The sequence below is a fragment of the Musca domestica genome, unplaced genomic scaffold (genome assembly GCF_030504385.1).
Source record: "Musca domestica strain aabys unplaced genomic scaffold, Musca_domestica.polishedcontigs.V.1.1 10, whole genome shotgun sequence".
NCBI classification, from domain to species: Eukaryota; Metazoa; Arthropoda; class Insecta; order Diptera; family Muscidae; genus Musca; species Musca domestica.
The window spans coordinates 12,892,000-12,918,338 of NW_026712115.1; the positions used below are offsets into that span (position 1 = coordinate 12,892,000).

Genomic DNA, 26,339 nt, shown 5'->3' on the forward strand with positions numbered 1-26,339 from the left:
AAATTTTCTCTTAGCTCGCTTCTCAATAAGTCCATTTTACAGTGTGGCATGTGGCACCATCTTGTTGGAGCCACATGTCATGCAAAACAAGCTCTTATATTTTGGACAAAACATGTTGGATATGATCTCACGGTAGCGCTCAGAATTCAAAGTTACATTATGATTTGCAAGTGTTATTCGTTAGTAAGACGATTCATCGTTAAATTTTAGACAAAAATAAAAATGTCTGACAGTGAGACGAAAGATAATAGCTAAAAATCACACTTTGCACTGTATGTCATGCACGATTGTAGATAATGGCCTGGAAGGAAGCAAGATATGAGGTCTTTTTTGCAATTTAATTTGAATACGTCCTGTGTAGCAGTGCGTCATTTTGGATTTCATTAACAATTCGCAAGTCTTAATTCTGCATGCATATTTAATCAACATCAAGACAACATTAGGTGTTGTAGTCGTTTGGAATTTGCATTTTTTTCATTTTCGTTTTCGTTTTCTTTACTTATTTGTTTTTCCAAATTTTGACCCAATTCAATGAAATGAATCATGGCACAATTCTTGTTCACTGCTGTCGCCTTCATTGAAATTAGGTGAGAGTGGCGTTGACAAGCCTTTGTTGGGTCACTTTGACACATTTCCATAAAATGCTACTAATTTTCTTTTTTTATTATTTTTGTTAATGGGATGCTCTAGAAAACTCGTTTGCCCTTGGCCGGTGCTAGAACCAACTTTCACACTTTTGATCTTAAAAAAATATCATCGCTTTAAATTATGAACAAAATATTTTTGATGGGCTCGAATTGTTATTGTTGCTGGTGGTGGTGGTTTTATTTGTTTGTTGTCATGTCATCATCGGAATAACTTTTTAAAAAGAATAATCCATTTGAGCCAACCACACAAGAAACCGGTTTCAAATGGGTCGTAGTACTTTACCATTAGGTAAGTAATGCCTATCTGTGTAATCCCGCACGTCCGTCTGTGTCTCTCTCGCTCTATTGTAGTTTGCCAAAAGTTCAGCGATTGCTGCCTTCCTATTGTTAGAGAGATCAACAACCAGTTTGAACATTGTAGTCAAATGCGGTGGCAACATTGAAACATCGTTCGTGATAAGAAGAGAGCTTTACTTTGTTATGTCTTGGAAATCCGCTTTTCATCCATGTTAGCCTCCGTTCCTCCCGTGCAGACACGCATGCCTGTTGGCTTGCTGATGCTGCTGTTTTTGTCGTGTCGTAGCCCCAGACCCAACGCCGGGAGTCCCCCGCAGAAACGTCGTCATCGTCGTCATTTATATGCCAATGGGTTCCTAGCCACCACTCTTAGTGGTAAGCCACATGTAATATGGCATATACCCACTCACATACATATAAAGGTCAGTAAACCTTTTGTCCTGGCGTATTTTTTTTCTAGTTGTAGACGACTGAGTCTTGGCTTTTATTAGATGAACGTCATCGTCCTCCTATATTTCTGCAAGCTTACACGCAATACAATCATGAATAATTTTAAGGTAATGTTTGTTGCTTTGGGCTTGTTATGGGCGTAAGTATTCTTGGTGAAGTTAACCTCTCCTCTGTTGCTTCTACATTTGGAATTGGAAAATGATTTTCATGAATACATTGCATGCATTATATTTGTTCGTGAAATGTACATCCATTATGTTCTTCGTCTTGGAGAAAATGTAGTTTTAAATTAATATTAGCATTTTATTATGGGCCTTCAGGTTTGGGAAATTCATAGAGTCGAAACATAGCATTGATTGGTTCTAAAAACTAGTATTACTTTAGTTCGACCTTATGTCCGTTGGAGACGAGAAAAAGTTGTTGTGATGGTGAGGATGTATTTATAGGAATCCTTTAATTTCTGGTTCACAGGCATAATGCGATGTTAACATACACATAAATAAGTAAAACCTTAAACGTCGTGTGATGTTGGTCTGTGCCCTTTTGTACATACCGCTGAGTTTCGATGACACGGATTTCGGGTTTCTTATTTGAAACTCCATATGTGTAAAAAAGTATTGGTATCATTATCACAACTTTAAGAGTTTTTGTTTGATGTTCGAAATTGCACATCATACTATTATGGTGGTTACTATTCTGAAATTTTTGGTGCATTTCGTAAAGAACAATTTTTTTCCTAAAATGGTTTGGAAAGGCATTTCTGCGAACTCCCTATAAACACCATTAGTGTCGACAGAAAAGTACTAAACATAGACAAAAATTCTGATTATTTTATATGCCTTACAAGTTTTCGCATGCCTGAAACTATTTCCACCGACAAAAAAAAAACACTCTGAAGACTAGTAAGAACCTCCGACAGTTTGGCCCAAACTACCAATCTCCAATGCGTATCGAATGACTGCAATATTAAGCTTCTTTAGCCCGTTTACATATTTATCCCATTAAATTGCAGTTCGAGATGTTATCAAGTTGTTTATAATTGTACATTAGAAGGGAGAAGGGTCTACCTTTGAATAAAGTACCAAATCAATCGCAATAGTCTCGAAATGTCAGTGCCGTAACTGGCTTATTCATCTCTGTATCGTAGCCCGATTTCTTTTTGAACAGTTATCGATTCTAGTTTGTTGACTAAGATGACAGCTATGGCAAGACGTTGTCGACGACGTTTACAACATTGTGACAGTGTGAATCCTGTAGACAAGTATAAAAGTCGTAAATGTTGAAAATTGATTAACCGGGCCATACATTATATCCTGTAAAAATTTGAAGCCATATAAAATCACTTAATTTCCCTGCTACTGATATTCGATAGCAATCTTTTGTTTGTCGATTACCGGGAAATGAAAAATTGAAAAGGTGTAATTTCCAGATGGAATGGAAAAATCCCAAAACTCTACTTAAATTGTGTTACCGCACGTAATTTCTTTTCGGAATGGAAATTTTAGTGCAGCAACGATAACCTGTTTTCAGCAGCCAGTAAGTAACCTTCTTTTTCAGTGTTCATCCTTTAAGTTATGAAACCTTTGCGCTTTTGTCATCAATTCGATATTCACTTGAAATCGTTTTCCATTAACCGGTTGGTATTTAGTTCGGAGACAAAAACTCGCCACGAATATCTGGTTGCTGTTCCGTTACACGTCATTGCCAATAACAGACTTTGGAATATCAAGACAGTTTTAGGGCTGAACTTATTGCCAACGCACTACAGCTAATAGATAGCAATGACGTCTTCAAGGCTCTCTCGGATGCGAACAAATCTGGCTAGTCCTCACGAAGGATTGGTTTCCCAGAAAATTTGGTCAAGCGGGTTCCTATTCTGTTCTACAGCTGTTCCGATCACTTTAAACGAAGTACTTTCATAAAAGAAACTGCACAGATCGACAAACGTTTATTTCTGAAATAAAAACACTTGCAGAACAGAGTATCAAAACAAAACAAAGCACAAACACAAATGAAAGCAGAAACAAAAGCATGGAGTATTTTATTGAGCATGGTCATTGGTGCCGGATTTCTACTGGGACTTGCTGGCTGGCTGACTGACTAACTGGCTGGTGGTCTCTTTTTAATAATATCGAACCACAATTACCAGAAAATCAGACCCGTTCGACTGGTTTAGGTAACATTCAGAATTAGCAATGACTCCAACACAAGCAACATTTGCTTGTTGCTTTTGTTGTAAACAGTAAACGGCAGCCGCGGCAGCAGCAGCTGGTCGGTATACGGTTCTTGATAATTCTACACCTCGACTGTCTTAAATATTCATTATTGTCGTCGCTTTGTTTTATCGAAACTGTTATGGGTTTGGTGTTCTGCTGTTGTCCGTTGTCTCAGTCAGTATGGGATACCTTCAGACACGACGTATTCTCGCACATACCTTTATACATCCGTAAAATTATTGCTAATGAATATATGATTACAATTATTGTTAATTTTATTTTCAATTTTCTTATTTTCATTTTGCTGCCGCCACACATTGCCTGAGAAAAGTATTCGTCACGAGAGTTTTTTTTGTGCAATGGAGAACAGTGGTACAGTAAAGGAATAATTTTATTCATAAAATAAATAGGAGAGTACTTGACAGTATGTCTAAGGTGGATATCCGTACATGTCGATGTCATTGAGTTATAGGCAAGTACTTGCGGAGTTAAGTTTAGCCTGGTCGACTTGTTAATACCCTCCTTAAAAACCTAAAACTTTGACCTATTAAGAAGGCAAATTATAGCCATTTCGTGGTGGAAACTTTCCAAATACTTAAAATAGAGCCTTCGGCAAGTGTGAAACTATATTGGAAATATTGATTTATGCCATTGAGAATCCAAAATTGGAAAATTCAGTTGCTAAAATACACAAATATTTTAAATCGGCACAGAATCTCATGCTAACCAGAATATATATGTTTTTTTTGGGTCTTTGGGTCGGAGTTGCAGACGGAATGACAAACTTAAAATACCACCACCACGTGACGGAGGTTATAAAAAGTAAAAATAAAAAATTTGTTGAACAACAACGAAACTGTTGCTGACGGATCTACGACATAAAACTGAAATTTATTTTCGATATTTAGTCAGTCAGCTTATCTCGTATTTAGACAATAAAGTAAGTCAGACCATTCTCAACAGCGGTCATAAATATTTTCACTTTTTTTCTCCGCAACTGCATCTTTCTTTCCATTCGCATTCAATACCGCGATTAGTAAACGAACAAATGTCCACAAATACAAACAATGGCGTTTAAAAACCACGGAGCACAATTCTCTGAAATGTAAACATTTGACATTGACATTTGTCTTACAGCGCACTGACTGACTAAGTGCTCGTAAACCACCGACTATGACGACGTCGACTCATCCATACATGCGACGATCGATTCGATTCGATTCTCATTCTTTTTCTTTTCTTCTTCGGTTGGCCGACGCCTGTGTGTTTTATGGGTTTTCTATTTTTTTTTCTGTGATGCTTAAACCTCGGCTAGAAGCTCTTCAGGGGCTTTTTCTGTGTCATTGCTGGCCTAAGACCATGACTGAATTCGTCGTCAATGCATTTTCTGAATTAAGAATAGTTTGTTGAACTGCAACATTGAATGTAAAGGCAAATACAAAACTATATTATAAACATTTACATATAAGAGAGAATAAGACGGAGAGGCAGAGAAGAAACGTAAGCACTATCTCTCTTTTAATTAGCATTCATTCCACTCAGCGGATTCTGGTAAAAAGACTTTGGAGAAGAAAAAAGGCATCATCTTCAGATTTTGTTTTGCGCAACTCTAATGCAGACCAAGATATGCGAGAAGATCGCAATTTCAAATCCTCATCTCAATAATGTCATGGAGATGCTGAAATTAGCAGACCATAGCGCTGCGAATTTAATCGTAGTTACAGCTCATAGTTTACAGGGTGAGATGAAAACACTGCAACCAACTTCAGACTGCTGTCATTTCTAAGCCACTCATCCGACAGCTGTTAAAATTATTCCAGTAACAGCTCATTATATTGTTTGCAAGCGTATAAAAGCCTTTTGGTGAGAATTTTTCAGAAAAAAAGTTATTTGTGATGGAATTCAAGCGTGATAGTGTGATTTCTTTATATTTGGCTGGAAAACCAAAAGTGACTATCGTTAGAGCACTCCAGCATTCAAATGTGAATAAATCTTTTGTTCCTCGTACCATCGCTCGTTACCGTGATGCTGGGCTGACGTCCAGGAAGTTGACGGAAGCAAACAGCAATATCAGCAGAAATGGTTCGAAAAGTAAAGAAGCGACTTGGTCGAAACCCGCGTCGCAGTGGCCAAAAATGGCTCGTGAGCTGAACATATCGCAATATTCCATTCGGCAAATATTGGAAAATGAGCTCGGGGTAGAGCCATTGATATTCCAAAAAGTGCAAGATCTTATACCGCAACAGAAAGAAAATAGAGTCAAAAGAGCTAAAGAGTTGCTTCGCTTGGCGGAAAGTAGTGGTGTGGGCATTCCAATAGGACTCAGCACGCGCCACCCAATAATGTTTACAAAATGAGGTTCCTCGCTTCATTTCCATCAAACAATGGCCACCAAAATCTCCAGATACCAATCCGTTGGACTATTGTGTCTGGAGTATTTTGGAAAGCAAGATTGACACTAAAAAATACCAAAGTGTCGATCACCTCAAGCAAGTGCTTCGCCGGGATTGGGCCAAAATACCGAAGAGCAACATTCGGGCAGCGTGTGACGGTTTCATTGGCCGTTTGAAGGCCACAATTCGTGCCAAAGGTGACCAATTCGAACAAATCTAAACTTGTTCTTAAATTTGATTTTTTGATTTTTTATCTCACCCTGTAATATAATAAATATAATTCCAATATGTAATATAAAGTGGATACTTTGGTTATGATCCCATTGTTTCAACAAACATATTTTCGACAAACGATTGTCAATGAAAGAAACATGTGGCTTAGAAAACTATCGATTTTATATCCTGACTTATTGAGGTTATGATACTCAATTTTATAGGGACTTGTTTTAAATTGTTGAAGCATTTGATGGATGGACATGGAATCTGTTGGCATTTGGGAGCTTTGTAAACCCTAAACAATTATGAGCGAAAGACAGGAATCTTATCTTCACAAATATGATTGTTAATTGAGCGGCGGCACGTAGTCAACAAACATTTTTTATTTCATCATTTTATTTGTCAAAACCAGGAGTTGTTGGTCATGCAGCTAATTAGGAATATGTCGTGTGGATGGCTTTCTATTGGATTATACTTTGAATACATTCACTTGTTAAATTTCATCCTTAGTAGGTTTTGAATTTTGTTTAATGTAATGAAAATTGTATTTCTGTTTTTCATATTTTATTCTGTTAATAAACTTTAAATCGAACAGAACGGTTTGTCGGCCTTTATAAATTCATTAGGTTATGGGCCTTCTTTTTGTGTAAAGGATAAAGGATCAAGGACATAAAGGATAATTTCAATAAATCTAAAGGATAATCAAAGGATTTCAAGTTGAATTTAAAGAAATCAGGAAATATTTGCACGGATTTCAGGAAGTTTTAAAACGGATAACTAAAAGGATACGATGTCGGATTCAAAACCAAATTTCGCAATACTCAATAACGAAAACTATGCAAACTGGAAATTCAAGATGGAATTGTTGTTGCGAAAGAATAATTTATGGAAGCAGGTAATAGAAGGATCTCGTCCCGAACCCAAAAGAAACCAAGGTAATGAAGTTGTGAATCAATCAGAACTTGACGCATGGGATATGAAAGATGACGAGGCACGGGGAACAATTGGATTGCTCGTTATGGATGACCAGCTTGGGCACATCCGAAGTGCGAAAACGGCTAAAGCTACCTGGAGCGCTCTTAAAGACTACCATGAAAAGAACACACTCACCAATAAGGTATATTTGATGAGGTCAATATGTAGTCTAAAACTTCAAGAAGGAGGTAACGCAATTAGTCACATAAATGCAATGAACGATTTATTTACTAAACTACGGGATGTCGGCGAAGAAGGTTTGTCAGATAAATGGAGTGCTGCCATGCTCTTAAGCAGTCTTCCGGAAGGATATGATGCCTTAATTACATCGCTTGAATCTCGCAAGGAAGAAGAGATTACCTTCGCATTAGTGCAGCAACGTGTAATTGCAGAATTTGAAAGGAAACAACACTCAGTCAATGAGGGAAAAGACTCAATTTTAAAAGTGGTGGCTGGGACAAATGGTGTATGTTATTTTTGTAAGAAGTCCGGACATCAAAAGAAGAATTGCACCAAGTACAAATATTGGAAAACAAAGCAAAATTCTGGAAAGAATCCCAATAAAATCAATTCAATCGAAGAAAAGGTAAATGAAGAAAACAAAAGTGAAGATTTTTTATTCAAGATTGGCAATACTAAGAAGTTTTGTTGGCTTGTGGATTCTGGAGCAACACGACATACAGTAAATGAAAGAAAGTTTTTCAAGAATCTCAATCACAATTACAAGAGTTCGATCGAATTAGCAAATGGTCAAACCATTGCTATTGAAGGTATTGGTGAGGGTGAGATTATTACGAATGATGAATTTGGTAACCAACATAAAATAACGTTAAGAGAGGTACTATATGCTCCTTGTTTAGTTGGTAACATTCTCTCGGTAAGGCAACTAACGAAATCTGGCTACAACGTTGCATTTAAAGATAATAATTGCTGCATAAATTCTGGAAATAATAATATCGGAATTGCGGATATTGACGGTGAAATGTATATTTTGCGACAACCAGATTTTGTTCATGCAGTATTGCAGCACAACGAGAATTGCATACATCAATGGCATCGGAGGCTTGGACACCGTGATCCAGAAGTAATTAGAAAAATGTGTAATGAGAAATTGGTTGAAGGTTTAAACATTGTGGGTTGTGGTATAAAGGAAATTTGCGAAAGTTGTGTTAAAGGCAAAATGACTCGCTTGTCATTTCCAAGGCAATCAATGACGAAATCTACAGCTCCCTTGGAATTAATCCATAGTGACGTATGCGGTCCAATGCAAACCACTACACCATCTGGAAAAAGGTTCATAGTGACATTTATAGATGATTTCTCTAGGTTCACTGTAATAAGATTAATATCACAAAAGTCGGAAGTTTTGCAGACATTCAAAGATTTTGTAATGTTGTGTCGTACTAAATTCGGTAAGATTCCTAAGAAAATTCGATCTGATAGAGGTGGAGAATACACAGGAAAAGCATTCGAAGATTATCTCAAGTGTGAGGGTATTGAAAACCAACTCACTGCTCCCTATTCCCCACAACAAAATGGAAAGGCGGAACGAAAGAATAGGACTTTAATAGAAATGGCAAGGTGTATGTTATCAGAGGCAGATTTACCATACACATTTTGGGGAGAAGCAGTTGCAACAGCAAATTTTATACAAAACAGAGTTTTAACCAGAACAACCAATGCTACTCCATATGAACTATGGTACGGAATAAAACCAAGTGTAGATAAGTTTCACGTTTTTGGATCTAAATGTTTTGTACATATTCCGACTGAAAAAAGGCGTAAACTTGACAGCAAAGCAACCGAAATGATTTTCCTTGGTTATGATGAGAAGTCAAAGGCTTTTCGTTGTTATGATCAATATGCTAAGAAGGTTGTTATTAGTCGCGATGTGATATTCACAGATTTTATCAAGATAGATGCTGAAAATGTTTCCATTTCTTTAAATCCAAGGATTAAGGAATTATTGATTGAGGAGGAGATACCCGAAAATAATTCAGTAAAAGAAAATACAATCAATATTCCAATTGAGGGCCGAAATAATTTACCGGATGAAAATAATATAGAGGAAAATTCAATAAATATTCCAAATGAAGAAAACACTAACTCAACACAAGACAGCAATATTTGTGAGCAACATATTAGAACATCCAAAAGATGCAACAAAGGTTCTGCACCGAAAAGACTAATTGAAGAAATATGGTCAGCGAATGAAATTAGAGAACCGAAATCATACCACGATGCAATTAACAGTACCGAGCGTGCGCAGTGGTTGGAAGCTATGCAAGATGAACTAGAATCTCTACAGGCAAATCAAACATGGGAACTTGTCAGTTTACCCGAAGGTAGAACAGCAATCGGAAGTAAATGGGTATATAAAGTGAAACGTGATGTTGATGGACAAGTAAATAGATTTAAAGCCCGACTCGTTGCTCAAGGATTTTCTCAAAAATTCGGCGTAGATTATGATGAAGTTTTTGCACCTGTTGCAACACATACCTCGTTTCGAATTCTGCTGTCAATTGCTGGAAAAGAAAAAATGATGGTTAATCATTTTGATGAAAAGACTGCATTTTTAAATGGTAAGCTGTCTGAAACCATTTTTATGCAACAACCTCCAGGATTTCAAGATAACAATGAGCAGGTTTGTCTATTGAAGAAAAGTATATATGGCCTCAAGCAGGCTGCTAGATCATGGAATATGGTTTTACACGAAGCGCTTGAAAAAAATGGGTTTCAAACAGTGTATAAATGATTTATGTTTCTACTATGGTAATATTTCTGGGAAATTGAGCTACATTCTTGTTTATGTTGATGACACAATTGTAGCATGCAATACATCGACGCAGATGAATTATATTGGTAATACTTTGTCAAAGAATTTCACTATAGTTAATTTAGGAAAAATTAAACATTATCTGGGAATCGAAATAACACAAGATTACAAAGGAAATTTTCAACTCTTTCAATCTTCGTATATTGGAAAAGTTGTAAACGAATATGGTATGCAGGACTCTAAAAATGTAAAAACGCCAATGGATGTTAGTTACGGAAAATCAGAAGATTCAACACTTCTTGAAACAAATATGAAGTATAGAAAATTAATTGGACAACTTTTATATATTTCTGTCAATTCTCGACCAGACATTTCAGCTGCAGTAAATATATTGGCTCAGAAGGTTGCCAACCCTACAATGGAGGATTGGTCTCAATGTAAAAGGGTTCTGAAATATCTTAAGTCTACTTCACAGTTAAAACTTAATTTGAGCAATGATGAAAATGAACAAAGTCTTGTTGGATATGCTGATGCAAATTGGGCAGAAGAAAGAACCGAAAGGAAATCTAATAGTGGTAGAATTTACTTTTATAATGGAGGTACGATAGGATGGTCTTGCCAGAAACAATCAATTGTGGCAACATCGACATGCGAGGCTGAATTTATTTCATTATCTGAAGCTTCTAAAGACGCAAAGTGGTTAAGGCAACTATTAGAAGAAATTCATTATCCTATTAATGAACCAACTCTTATTTATAATGACAACCAAAGCTGTTTGCGTCTAGTAAATGATGACAAATTTTCTTTTCGAACTAAACACATCGATACAAAATATAAATTAACAAAAGACCTAGTCAAGAAAGGAATAATTAGATGCACATATTGTCCAACGGAGGAGATGATTGCCGATATATTAACGAAACCACTAACAGCACCTAAACATGTAACTTTACGCGAGAAATGCAATTTAAAGTGAATGAGGAGGAGTATTGGATTATACTTTGAATACATTCACTTGTTAAATTTCATCCTTAGTAGGTTTTGAATTTTGTTTAATGTAATGAAAATTGTATTTCTGTTTTTCATATTTTATTCTGTTAATAAACTTTAAATCGAACAGAACGGTTTGTCGGCCTTTATAAATTCAATACTTTCAAGGGCCGTGCTTTGAAAAATACTACTTATTTCGAAGTATTGTGCGAAGTAAATACCAAAAATAAAAAGTAATAATAATTCGGCTCTTGTTCTAGCAAAGCCGTTTCCCATATTCTCCCATGGCAGCTACCCTGCTTCCAATCTATATACACATACACATGTTATTGTACAGTGTTGGTTACATGGCTTGATGGGCTTGAATTGTCCTATCGGGCTCAACTGATTTTTCTTGTTAATTTTTTTATTTTCTTTGTTAGCAAAATCGATTTTGACATTTAGGTTTTCTCTAAAATTCAAGTAATTAAAGAAATAAATTAAACGTCATTAACTTTCGTCTGCACTCTAAACATGCTTCACGGAGTGAATGGCGGACATTAGAAGCATTCCTGAGAGCAAAGAAGAGGACAAAACATTCATTATTTTGATTTTTATTTTTCCTTACTATCTTCTTCGTTAATTTCTAGATAAGGTTGTCACCTACACAGCATCTTAAATATTTGGTTAACAAGTCTTCCCACTCTTAGGGAGGTGTCTCTTAACCTTGACCTTTTTTCTTGTCTCTTAACAACATAATAATATGTTGATATCCACATACATATATGTGGGGATGTACATATTTAAAATCCAGAAAAAAAAATAAAACAAACAAACAAAAATAAATAACAAATTCGTTTTTTTTTGCACCTCATCGATTGACAAATTATGTCACAAAACACGGTTTCGCGACAGAATGTGCCGGCTTTTTTTGGCCATTAATCAAACAGCATCCATGCGCCACATATTCACCACACTCAGGCTACGATGCGCTGCTATTCTGCTCCAAACCTACAGTGATTGGAACTTGAATTTGAATCGAACGGCAAATGGTTTATCATTCGTTCATTCACGCCTAACAAATTGATGACGATTTGCCAGCCGATGGCTTTAATTATCATTGAATTAACTGAATAAAACTTAACCGTCCGCCACCCCCACCTCTAGCAATGGGGATGATTGATGACGCGAGTAGCGTTTGGGCGCCAACGCCACTGCCAACGTACACATTGGCGGTGCGCGATGTGGTGAGCAGAGGAGGATTGAAGGAAAATATTGGCATCAGTTGTGTGCGGGTACAGCGTAGGCGATCGGCATATTGGATATCGAATTGAATGTAAATCGAATGCAAACGAGCGTCGTCGTAGAAAACAAAATGCACGAAAGCCGCCAGCAGCGTCGAGTTATTCATGAATGAATCGAAATGGACGATGCCGTCGGTCCGTCCGTCCGACGATCGTCATATTGGCACAGTGCATTCTTCAGTAGAGGCTGCCTTCCTCATTAATTGCCGATTGAATGTTGTGCGCAGAGTGGGGGCGATGGTGGAATGGAGATTGCTTGTGATTGGCTGAATGTTTGGATTTGGTTGGCGTTTGTTTGTTTTGCAAATGACTGTAAAGTTGTTGTAACTGCTTGTGTTTGTCTGTTGTTGTTGGTTTTGTTGACTGATATGGGAAATAAGCAAATCAGACCACATCCGAAAAATTTTCAATATTTCAGTTTGAATTCTCGCAAAAAAAAAACTAACCAAGCTGCGGGTGGGTAGTAGGTAGGTAGGTAGGCTTACAAAAAAAATTGAGACAACACATTTTGCGTGTGTGCGTGAGTGCCTTCTTTAGATTTCAATGGATTTTATGATATTTGATTTTATGATATATTTTATGATATTTGATTTTAAAATAATTCCATGTTTTCATGCGTGCCCGCTATTTCTCTATCTGGCCCTATTGTTGTTGTGGGGTCTTCCACATACACATGTATTTTTTGGTGTTGTTGTGGTTGTCGCATTGATCGCCACTCGATTAGAAAAAGTAACACGCGCTGAATGGCTGGCAATTTAAACGATTCCAACGCAATTTGAATTTTCGTTAAAATCAAGGTCGTCTTTGACATTGTACCTATTTCGGTGGAACGGAATATTTAGGTAAGGAATGCGTCTCTATTTTACCACTCATCAATTGCACTATTTTTTGTTGTTATTGTTATTTTTTTGTCTGTGTTATTCAGCGGTGAAGAGTTAGTGTTTCGTTTTTGCAAAAAGAAAATTAAGATTTCAGGTTAAGGGTAAATGGTAAAGACAAGATATAGTGTTCCTGCTGACTTATCCGATACAAAAATGCAAATTTGAATTCATCCGATCGATACACGCTTCAAACCACTGGAGGCCTGAGATAATTTTGACAAAAATGGACATGATTCAAATACTCCTTGTCTTGTCATTTGAGTGATGTAATATTTGAAAGCCACCAGCAAGACCACCAAGTAGTTTTTTTTTTATTTTGAACACGTAGATAAAATAGGAAAAATGTTCCCATAGACAGGTAATGAGAGTCAGTCAATAAGGGAAAAACCTTCAAAATAATATTTACTATGCGGACATTTTTCTTGTCCATCTTCTTGAAGTAGCTTATCTTTGTCGTGATTTGAACATAGAACCTTTCACTTACTATTATACCCAATTACCAAATCGTTGAATTGCTACCAAATTGTATAGTTTGATTGACTTAATTTTCATACCAGCTAAACAGTATGCCACAGTTTATATCTTAGATATCTGGTTACTACTTATTTTTAACGATTTCAAAAAAATCGATTTTTTTAGCTCAACTTTCGACTACGTCACATAGTTTTTTGTTTTTTTTTTTTTTTAACAGAAACCCTAGACCGACTCAGTAAAAGTTAAATGAGTAATTAAAGGGAGTGTTAGGTTTTCCTTGATTTGGCTGTGTTCGAATTCGTTATTGTGTCAAACCTTACCAAAAACATTTTGTGAGACACATAATTCAAATAACCATTACAAGATAAAATAAACATTTAATTCCTAAAAGATTACAAAGTGAAATAACTTAGTTTCTTCACTGCCAAGTAATGAGTAAAAGGGCGTGTGTGTCTGTCTGCGAAAACCGAGTATCAGCATTGGCAAAAAATAAAGTATTAAATTATGAAAGTAGTTAATTTGCCGGAGCGAAATGCATTCTAAACCATTATTTTAACATGGACGTGTAATAGGAAGTAAGTACTTGCCAAACCGAGACCCGACAAACGACAATATTATGTCTGCAATTTAAATCATCAATCTGCCACACAATTCCATTGAACAACTCAAACATTGTCACTAAATTTGACATTCCAATGTCATTTTTTACAGGAAGCCTAGGTCGACTCTGTAACAATAAAAATGTTGTTTCTTCAAATATTCAGAAAAAAATTCTCCATAAGCTTTTTCGAAGCTTTCAATTTGAAAATATCTCGAAATTAAAATACAAACAAAATGTAAAAAAATTAAAGCACTATAGAATTTTTATCAATAAGATAACGATGCATGTGTTTGTAACGTGAAAGCCAAAAATTGTAAAACTTGTAGATTCTTGCAAATTCTGGATCAGAGCAAATGTTTTTATAACAATGTCTATAACTAAAATCGTTTTTAAAAGCTTTTATAGAATAGCAATTCCTTAGTTCTATCGTAAAACTTCTGAACGAATTGAGATTTGTTTGAATTTCTTGACGATGATAAAGCATTTTTTAATATTAAAACGTTCATATTTATTTTTAATTCTACACCTGATTTCCGTACGAAAAAATTCTTCCATCTAAACTACATAAATTTACTGTTTTCAAAATAAATGCGATATTATTGAAAAGAGCAACCAATTTTCGGTTGACAAACAATAAAACACACGCAGACATCATTCTGACAAACAACGCTAATCTTGCCCTGAGGGAACTCAAAACAAAATAATGTATTGTTCGCTATTCAAACTACAGACTGGAACGATTCTCTAAATTTGAAATAATATCTGGTTGTATTCGAACCATTGTTGGGTGAATAGAGATTTGTTTCAAACTTGTGTCATTAGCACCAGTTAAATTATTCTATTGAAACAGAAAAAAAACTTATACACAGGCGTGTTTTCTAAGAACTTTAAATTCCTAGGAATGCCCGGTGGAAAAATCGCCCAACCAACAAGTTATGAGAAAACTCCAATCAAATCAGAATTGAAACGATCACACAAAAACATTGGTAGCAGAGATGTGGGCTTGAAACTTTGAAACCCCACTTTGGCTCATTTGACTCTTTTGTTTTATATTTGAAATTTACAGTTCGATAGCAGCAAAAGCAACAGCAGCGATCAGCAGTCAACAAGTCACCAAAACACCCTCAATTTAGACGAATTTATTTATTAAAGTACAAAACACCGCTAAATGATATCCTTGTTAATGCATCCATGCCACACCGTCCAAGGGTCTGTGTTTGCTTGAAATTACACTCGTTACTGTGATTTCGGACAGGATGACAACTATGCCCGTTGTATGGTGCACCGATCCCAATTCGGTCAATAATAAGCCGGCTGCATTTGCCCTGCATGGCATTCAGTTGCAGGGGAATGTGACCGAGAAACAGGTTCTGGCCCTCAGGGAGCTGGTCAATGCAGCTGCGGAAGGACGACTGATTTTGCCCTCAGATGGCACTTTTATGCTGTTGGACAGTGGCATCAGCATCGAAAGCTCCATTGTCGCCAATAATGGTGGCGCATCGATTAGCAGCACCGGCAGTGGTGCTAATATCGGGGATGCGGAGTCCAAAATGTTGGAGATGAATAAGGAAAATATTCAAAGCCATAATGTTGAGGTATCCGGCGGAAATAACAGCAGCCGACCCCAAAAGAACACCTATATTTTAATGCCAGTCACGGCATCGACGCAAATGCAAAATGCCAACTTGCCCCCAACATCAGCCACAGAGAAAGATACACAAAGTATCGAACTTGAGCCCAAGTATTCGACATTCACACCGCCCGCCTCCATATCGGAAGATGAGGTTCTGTACGAGTTCCTTTGTTGTGCCAAGTGTCTAAACGACCCCAACGGATCGCGTTGCAACTCGGCCAAGTTGCCGTCTTCTGCTCAGCAGAGGAAAACCCAGTCGCAATTAATGCTGCAGCGTTTGCTAAAATCGTGCGAAAGACCTTCAACATGGTTGTCATCCCAAGGCAGGGAACAACAACAGAAGCCAGCTCGAGTCCACTGTTCCACTGGCAATGACAGCAGTAGTGGCGAGTGTGGTGGTTGTAATGGCGATGGCAAAGTCAACGAACCGCATCAGCTGTACGACCCTTCATACAGCATTGCCAACAAATATACTCGCCGCTACCAGCGCAAGCACTGCAATATGTCGGCCGCGACCATTGCACGTAATCGTCACCACAATCATCGTCACAAATTACCGATGCAAAGTGTAAAAATCTTTCACAATCGCAGCCACGCGTGCGCTAATAGCGCGGGAGGTGGAGGCAATAGCGGTGTTGCTAGCAATGGCTGTGTTGGTGGTGGTGGTAGCTTTGGCAATCCCACCACAGTGGTGTCTCGTGGTGGTTGCAGTAAAACGGCACAAGCTATGCCAATTCCGTTAGTACTCGATCAGCCGTCGTCGCTGAAGCCCGCATTACAACTACCTCTGTATGCAACGGTCAATAAGAAGTACGCGAAATCGAACATGACGATGGAAGCGAATGCGCCCGGGCAAGATGATTCGGTTGAACGTCTTACGGTAAATGCCATCGTCCACGAAGAGTCTCCGCGCCTCACCACCAAGTCCAAACCAAATGGCGGGGTCGGTTCAGCGACGGTTCGTCAGCGCAAAATGGGTGCCGTGCAGGGCTCACTGCAGGACACCGTTCTCATTGAAATGGAAACGTTCTCGCAGAATGCACCCAACCCCCACCTCCTCCTACCCACTCCCAACTGTGATACCGTAATGGAAACTCTACCAGTAGTTAAGGATCTAATAAGTTTCGATGATGATGCTGCTGGCACCGAACCGGCCGCCAATTTCGGTGCGATCGATGCCTGTCACGACGCTGATCGTCGAAGCGAACAGCCAAAGTCTTGTGATACAAATAGTCAAGCTTTAGATTTACTCTCACAGCCGATTTTAGACTTTTCACCATCCCCACCATGTGGGGAAGAGGTGGTGGAGGAAGAGCAAGAGGAAAATATAGCTAGGACTATGCCGCGTGGCGAATCCGCTCTTATGGAGGCAGTGCCGACAAATACCTCTCCGCCTCCCGTGCGCAGCAATGCCTCCAGTCGAAAAACCAGCTTCGACTCAACCTGCACCATAAGCTCGATGGATTCGGGTTTTATAGAAATGCAAAACAAATTGGAAAATCCCTCACACCCGCCCCTGGCCAGCATCTTCAGTGGGCTGATGCGAGACGAACTGTGTAGAAGGCAACCAGCACAGGTTGGGGGTGAAAAAATAGCTCGCCTCAATTACAAAGAATGTTTGACTCAGTCTCGGAATCGCCGCAAATCCTACGAGGAATTCAAAGCCATGTTTGCCCCCCACCCGGATCCATTGTCGTCGTCAGTACCTCAAACGGACCCCACAACAAGTTCGTGTACGCCTGACACTGGCAAAAAACAGTCGTCGCGCCGTAAAACCTATCAAGATCTTAGAAAACTATTTGATAGCGACACGAATAGCGTGGCTCTGCAGTCAGTCGCCGCATCCGCAAGCGCGTCCCCGTTGTCTTCGCTAAACCCGGGAATCGATATGTCGACAGCAACAACAAACACCCTAGAGTCGATATCAGAACAAGAATGTGCAAAAACAGTCGAATCAACGGCCGCAGCACCACTAACAACGACAACAGCGACAGCTATGACGTTGTTTGACAAAACCAATAAAGCAGAAGAAACACTTGTTGATCTAAGCGGAGACGACGAGCTAGCCAAGAAACCGGCTCTGGCAAACGAGTTTTCCACCACCACAAAGACCAGCAGAACAATCAATTCCAGCACCGTACCAGGTACACATGAAATGGATACTGCTGCACACGACAGCGACGACAAAAATGCCAGTAGTGATTTCCTAGCACTTGGCACAGTTGGCGACTGCACCGCAGCCCTGAGCGCAAGAGATCTTATCGCCATAGCGACGGCCACATCCACAGCCACGGGCAGTGCTGGTGACCAGCAAACCACGGATATTCTGCGCAAGAACTCGGATTTCCTATCAAAGATTCTGGACCGCCAACTAATGGCGAAGGAGAAGGAAAAGGCCCACCTGCGCCGCAAATCTTACGAAGAGTTCAAGCGTCTAGTGCGCGAGTGTGAAGCCTCGTCGACCAGCGACAAAGCTATCGCTTCCGAATCGACGTCCTCAGCTTTCAAGCGGCAAAACTCGAAACACCGCAAGAGCTATGCATCATTTCTGCTTATGCGGCGGAACTCGCACACAAAAGAGACAAAAGAGAAAAAGTCTTCCGACGGCAACGACCCCACTGAGGTGGTGCCGCTTAAGGAGCCCAAGGATGCTTTGAAACTTCAGCCCAGCAACCTGTTGCCCGAAACCGCCAGTAGTAACAGCACGAGCAATTACAAACGCAACTTCAAGATATACGACAAGCTTGTCTACGGCACAATCTACGACATAATCCAGCGCAAAAACGATATCTACAACCTAACATATCAACGCTACGACAAATACATGACCTACGGAACCATCTACGAAATCCTCCATCGCAAGACGTCTCAGAGCTCAATAACATCAAATTCTTCTGGTGCAACATGTGCGAGTATCAACGAGAAGACGCACCACCGCAAAAGCTTAGCGGCTATATTGGAAAAAGACACCACCACCAGCGTCGACAAGAAAACCCGAGCAGATTTGGAGAATTTGAAAAAGTCCGGCATAATTTATGATATTATCCAGAAGCAACAAACCACTTGCCTCCTGCCCAGCAAAGATGCTCCAAGCAACAACAACGACAACATGATGGCCGACACATCCGCACATCAGTTGTCGTCGATCTCGCCATCCCCGCCAAATCAAAATGCTAATGCTGCCACTGACACAGGCAAAGACAAAGACAAAGAGAATACCACGAGGTGTGGCACTATAAAAGCAGCTGTGCTGCCGCCAGCCACACAGCACCCCAAATACGGAACGATTTATGACATCTTACAAGGAGAGAAATTGGATGCCAGCAACGAATCGACGGCAATAGCAACGGCCATGGCCTCAGCAACAGCGGCGGTGAATGGCCAGCTGAAGCAGCTTAAAGGTCATGTTAAGAATCGATTTGTGGTCAGCAAAATTGACGAATCGCTAAAGACAGCGGCCGCCACAACGACTGCCGTCGAAAATGGTGCAGAACAGCGGGAACAACACGACAACGAGAAACGAGAAGAGGTTGCGGCATTGGCTGCGTCTGCCTTCAATGCCACAGCCACAGCAATCGGCGACACTGCAAAATCCGCACCCAAAACAACAAAACCAAATAAGATACGAAGACTGTCGAATATGCTGGCGGCGCACAAGGCAACGGGCCATGACGCTAAAAACACAATTACAGACGCCAAAACCGCCGAACCCCCAGCAGGCGATAGCCCTAAGGGAGCTGAGTGTCCTGCTTTCAAATCAAATCTCATTCCATTGGACAGTGAGGAATTGTATTCGCGCATCATTGCCAAAAATCGTGACAAGGCTGGTTTTAGCAGTAGAGGTGGTGTTGGTGGCAGCGGTGGTGTCACCGTTGGCGGCGGCTGTCCCATTCAAAAGTCAAATTCATTGGATGCCATATCAACATCGGTGACAATATCACCGCCCGCAACGCCCTCGCCACCACGACCACGCCGAAGTCTGAAACAGCACAATTGTCTGCGAGAAGGTCAAAAGCCCAAACAACTTCTGCTGGTGAAGAAACTGTCGCTTGACAATTCTTTGACAGCCTCAAGTTCAGCTGATGAAGAACGCACTTCGGCAAAGGAGAACAAGCTACGACGTTGGTCGAATCAAATCCCTCTGAAATGTCACTGTGATCATGTGGCAAACAATGATGCTGCTGCGGGCTTGTCTACCCGAGAACTCTTCGGTTCCTGGGAATTCGCCTGGAAAGCCTCCAAGTCGAACTGCACTTGCAATGAACCGTTTTCTGTGTCCAAAACACAGCTGCACCATCGTCACCCGCACGCCCACTCGCACGGTGGTGTAATTGAGGTATCGACCACCGGCGACCTGTCCACGCCCGGCCACCCCGTCGCCTGTTCCATTTCCTCGAGCCGTTCTACGTGTTCCATTCACATAGAGTTGCCCTGTCTGTGTTTGCCAAGCAGAAATACCACGAATTCGTCAACACCAGCTGCTGCTGTTGCTTCTTCTTCTTCTGCTGGGTCTAACGCCAATACCACCAAGAAAGGCAAGTCACGGCGACTATCGGAATTTACGCGGGGTGAATTTTTAAATGAAAAACCGTAAGTTGTCTTCTTCTTCTTTTTATTTTATTTCACTCCTCGCCGGTATCAAAATCCATTTTCGGTCACCCTGAGCAAATTGCAACGCAAATCAAATCATTTGGTTTGTTTGTTCGCCCCTATTACTGTTGTTCGTCCATTCATTCATACATTCGAAACAAAAACAAAACAAAAAATAAAAACAGGCAAAACATTATTTCGCAAATTGTCAGACAACAGAAAACGTAACTGTAGATGCAGATGTATATCTTTTGTACTAACGAACGAACTTAGATAGTATTTGTGGAACGACATTTCATTTGGATGTGTTCTTTTGTTTCAAAATTGTTTATATTTGAGTCATATAATTTCTCAATAATCCAAAAATTGAATCTTTCGCTTGTTGGACATTAGATTCCTTTAAAACCAAGAAAGAGTGGATTATCACGAAGCCAGAGAGGAAGAAGAATTTATATCCGTGCCCTGGTCGAGTTCTATTGCATTCAGATACGTTTTGGGCATTATTAAAATAATTCATATTTTTGAGAAAATATAGGATTTTGTATTCTCTACTCTACGTTTTGCATATAAAGTATTCTAAAATTGTTTTTCAAATGCATTTTAAAAAACTTTGTAATTGAGAAAATCATTGGAATACACATATTGTGTTCCCCATGAGCAGCGTACTTGTAAACCAGATTCGGTTGGAAAATTTATAAAAAAAATAGCAATAAGCCCACCTCTCCTGGCATGTTCTCGTACCGTGAATGTTTTTTTTTAATCAGAAATTTACTTCATTCCGAAAAAGGCACCATTATAAAGCCCACACTTGTTTCAAATGTTAAGTGGAATGGGGATTCCCAAACATAAGTGCTAGAACATTTCAAACTTACGCTTGTGTCATATACAGTAGCGTGCAAAACCGATCACACCTTCTGCGGTTTTAGATATTAAGCTCTGTAAAAATATTTGTACGCAATTAAATGAAATGAAACTTTGTTGATTCATTACTAGAAACAAAACAAAACAAATGGCATACAACACTATTTAGTATAACCAGGTTGTGCAGGATACTATGTAATAAACATGAGAGACATCACATATGTTCAGTTTTGCACGTTTCGCATTTATTCAAAAAGCAGAAAGTTAATGTAGAAATGTAAACAAATATTTACCGTTATTGGTCTCTCATGCTTTTGTTGATCTCTCATTGGTTTTTACTCTTTATCTTAGTTTGGTATTTTACTTTGATATTAGTTCTTAACACGTGTTGAAAGTGATCGATTTAATAAAATTATCATTTAATAAAAAATGAAAAAACTTAGCGTAGAACTAGAAAATAGTGTCGTGGTGTTAACGGAAAAAGGGCATTCTACCAGAGAAATAGCCGAAAAATTGAATATTGGTCAAAGCACTGTAGTTAAAGTCCAGAAAAGAAAAAATATTGTGCGAGCGCCAAATGTTGGAGGTCGACCGAGACAACTTTCTGACGCGGATGCCCGCTTAATGGAACGAGAAATGAGAAAAGATAGTTCCATAACACCTAAACAAGCTGCAGATGCATTAAATAAGAATGTAAGCGAGTGGACCGCCCGTAGAGCGTTGCATAGAATTGGATTGCTATCAGCAGTAAAGAAGAAGAAACCGGCTTTATCCGCTAAAAATGTTAAAGCTCGTTTAGCATTCTGCAAGAAACATGTGAATTGGAGTGTTGAGGATTGGAGGCGAGTGATTTGGTCGGACGAAGTAAAAATAAACCGATTTCAATCAGACGGAATAAGTTACTACTGGCGTCGTCCCAAAGAAACCATCCAAAGGCATCACGTGAAACAAACAGTGAAACATGGTGGAGGTAGTTTGATGGTGTGGGGCTGTTTTACATGGCATAATATTGGACCAATTGTTAAAATAAGTGGGATAATGAAGAAGGAGGACTACCTGGATATTTTGAAGTCAAATTTACCAGACTTCGTACAATCCAGTCCATACTCGGAGGAGCAAGTCATTTTCCAACAGGATGGAGACCCGAAACACACCGCCAAAATAGTAAAAGAGTGGTTTTTCCAACAAACATTTAAGCTTATGGAGTGGCCCGCACAATCACCCGATCTCAATCCAATTGAGAATTTGTGGTCCATTTTGAAAAAAAGACTTGGAAAATACAAGAGAGCTCCTGAGAATATGGATGAACTCTGGCGGCGTGTACAATTTGAATGGGGACAAATTCCTGACAATTTTATCCAAAATTTAGTGGAAAGTATGCCCAAACGTATGAAAGGTGTCATAAAAAATAAAGGGTTATGGACAAAATACTAAGAATTTGGAAAACAACGAATATATGCGAAACGTGCAAAACTGAGCACATGGAGTTCCTCTTATGTTTATAATAAATTATCCCGAATATGTATACACTTTAAGTTGATTTCAGCCTTAATATTATTATAATGAATTAAATAAAATATAACATAAGTTTCATTTAATTTGATTGACTTTAAATATTGTTACACAGCTTAACTGCCAAATTTGCAAAACATGTGATCGGTTTTGCACGCTACTGTTAATATTGACATTGTAGATCAGCTTTTTTATCAAATGAGTTTCGCAGGTTTTTTTCTTAAACAGAAAAAGTTTATCAAATAATAAAATTCACAATTTTTGGCAGAGTCTTGAATGAAACAAATTACTGTGACTGATTTACACTACGGCAAATGCAGCACTCATTTGCGTATATCAGTTATCACTATTAAATATCTGAATGTTCTCTAAATTGAGGGCATATTACGTCTATATATGATTCTTGCTTGTATTGTTATTTGTATTGCAAAGTATCAACTTATAATTTAAGACTTTAGGCAAAATCATATTTATGATGGCCTATTTAAATCTTTCTTCCAGAATTCTTGTCCCGGGAGCAAGGAATTTTTAACCTAAAATATTATAAATCATTATTTTTTCTAGCTCTTTTCAAACTCAGTGCTATATACCTATATTGTAAATTCAGATAATACATTCTAGTCTGAAGTATTACTCCCTATTGTTGCTCTCTACAATTATAAAGTTTTTTTTTGACAAAAAGGCTCAATAAAATAAATCCAAACCTATACCTTACCGAATTCTTAACAACTGAACTTTGACTGGTTAGAAATTTTAAGTGATTTCTTTGCGTCAGTAATATAATAATCGAGATGTGGCATTCTTGACATAGTGGGTTAGTATTCTGATTTTTAATAGTGTAGTGTGTAATAGTCCTTTATTACTTATTTTGTGTTTTTCGACCTCGAAATCAGTGGCATCTCATGTTATAAAGGATTACTCGCTGTTTAATTTATAAGGAGAAAGGTTCTAACAAAGTAAGCAGTGTTATGTTCCACGGTGCTAATTGGCAAAGGAAATGGTTCTTTTTTTTTTCTCAAAAAATGGTCTAATATAACAACTTGCTAACTTCATCGATTTGATCCAGGTGCCTCCACCGAACTTTATTGAAATTCTAACCTGGGTTTCATGTTCGAATCGAATGTTGCAACAAGAATGTAGCAACCGAGCGTTGTTCTTTTGCCCCAACAGCATTGAGGTTGGGAAGACTTATGAAACGGTACCAGGGAGCTCGAAACGAAAAATTGATCTTTTCCCTGTCATCGTTCATAGATTTTACTGCAATTGCCATGCCTTTGATTGCAAAGATATTGGTAACATTTATTGTGGATATATTTCGGAGATATTGTCGGCATACTTTAAGAATTGTTTACATATCAATATATCTGTATTCGGCCATTTTATAACAATGAGAAAGTCTTTTACAAAAAAAAAAATAATAATAATAATAAAAGTAATAATTGCTTATGTTTCTACCCTCTTCACCCTTCCTTCCGATCACATCCAACACCCGTTTCAGTTAATAAAATAGTTTATAAAGTTAAAATGAAAGTGTTGCGTGTAACCGACCGCCCGCCTTGGTTTCTTATTACCTAATAGGGATTCCTAAGCCATGTTATATGTCAGTCATTTTACCCCTCCGCCTATCTGCTGGCCCGTATTGTCTTTCTTAGTTCGTTTGGCAATTTGTTGTGTTGTTGTTGCTGTTTTTCAAATTCCAAATTTGGTACTAAACCAAAATAGTCAAAACAATGAGTCAATGTGTCTTACAAATCATGTGAAGGCGAAATTGTAAAGAAATCGAAAGTTTTATTTTGTTTTCATAATTTTGTTTTTCTTTCCCATTTCTCCAATGAATTCTGAATTTCTGGTCAAAAATTGGGTCATTAACCCATAACACATAGATACCAAATGAATGATTCTTTGTGTATGCATGCCTTTGTGTATACACGGCTACATATACATACTCATTTGTTACATACCATTACCGGGCAAGGTAGTTGAGCTGCTAGTGTGATTCCGGCAATTAAATTTCGGTAGTAACATTAATCGTACTTACTCCCCACATCCATCAAATTTACCGTACCATCACGAAAAATTGGTACGAACAAAACAATCAATTTATGGTTTGTCTTAACACATTTCGTTTTCACATACATATGTGTAATATACGTACGTATATAGTAACGTTTGACTCGGTGTTATTATTTTTAAACTTGGTTATCGATAAATGCAACATTTAAAAACAATTAGTTACTCGGCTGTCCACTGAACCGCGGGGAGGTTGTCTCTGATGTCCGAGAAAACCGAATATATTGCGACAAGACTATGGAAATCGGAAAATAGGCAATTTCTATAATCTCCTTTACAAGACGGGATTTATTGTATGATTCCATTTGCCATACTTTGTAATATTTTGATTAGTAAAAGAGCTCCAAGTCATCGTAGTCAGATTTCGAAAATGCCGTAAAACCAAAACAATAAAAGCTACAAAATTGAATTGTATGCGAATTTATGATACCCAGAATATACAAAACATCCGACTAAACACTTATTTCAGGACAGACCTGACGATTTGAATAAGTACTCATTAAACAGACACAAATAATCGCTAAACAAGTTCAAAAAAAAGTTATAATTTTATAACACTCGATTTGAATTTATATTCGATTTGAGCACACTCCACTCTATATGTGTTTGCCCGTGGTTGGGTCGATCTTGTGACCTTCTGATTGCAAGTTTGCCGCATCATGCACAGAGGCACTGTTAGAATATTTTTACTTTGGACTTTTTTTGAATCAGTGGCGTTAGAACTTGTAATCGGACATCCGGCAATAATTTGGTAGGCGTATGTCCTTCTAAATTGCCAATATCTCAAAAATAATGACAACTACATACCTCTTCAATATTTAATATTAATAACAGTGGCTGAGCACATGATAATTCCCTATATCAGGCAAAAAAAAAACAAAAAATGGTGTCCTGAAAAAAATTCAACTCTTGTGCTCTAAAATTAGACTAATTTCTTGGCTCAGTTGAGGTACCCACCTGAGTGTTGAACTAGCAGGCAAGCCTAGCGATGAGATGTATATTCTTAGATATATAGCCGCAACTACGCAGTTGCTATAACCACAAAATGTGTCTCCGATACATGAAGCGGGAATAATTATTCAACAACTTTGTTGTATCGATCGATGACAATCCGTTGTATCTACATCATCGCTGCTGGATGTGTAAAGCCGCTAAAATCCAAAACAACGTCCCATCATTTGATGACAACTTCCATTGCCACGAAATTACTAGTTTACATATCGGTGTGTGAGTCCATATGTGTTTGTGAATAATAGTATAATTATAATTAGTTATGCAAATGAGGGCGGCAAAAGTGATTGGATTACAAAAATAAAGTCCTCTACCGCCAGCTCTCTCACATTGATCTGTCGTAAATTGTTTGGATTACTGTTGCTGCTGCTGACGATGATGATGGACTTGGTACTGTTGAATGGAGAGAATTAAAAGGCGCAAAATATGAATGGAATGTCGAATATGCAGCCAATAATACGTT

At 38.5% G+C, this 26,339-nt stretch overlaps 1 protein-coding gene across 5 annotated transcripts in view; it reads left to right on the forward strand.

Annotated features, from left to right (window-relative positions):
- The window catches only part of LOC101891623 (tyrosine-protein kinase Src42A), a 118,554-nt gene that overhangs the window by 55,290 nt on the left and 36,925 nt on the right, over positions 1-26,339 (forward strand). For 2 of the 5 annotated variants that reach the window (XM_020034582.2, XM_020034583.2), the window contains exon 2: positions 15,266-20,422. The exons of the other annotated variants lie outside the window; for them this stretch is intronic. In XM_020034582.2, the coding sequence (XP_019890141.1) occupies positions 15,456-20,422 (4,967 nt within the window). In that variant the 5' untranslated portion in view covers positions 15,266-15,455. The remainder of the gene's footprint in view (positions 1-15,265; positions 20,423-26,339) is intronic. 5 annotated transcript variants of the gene reach the window in all.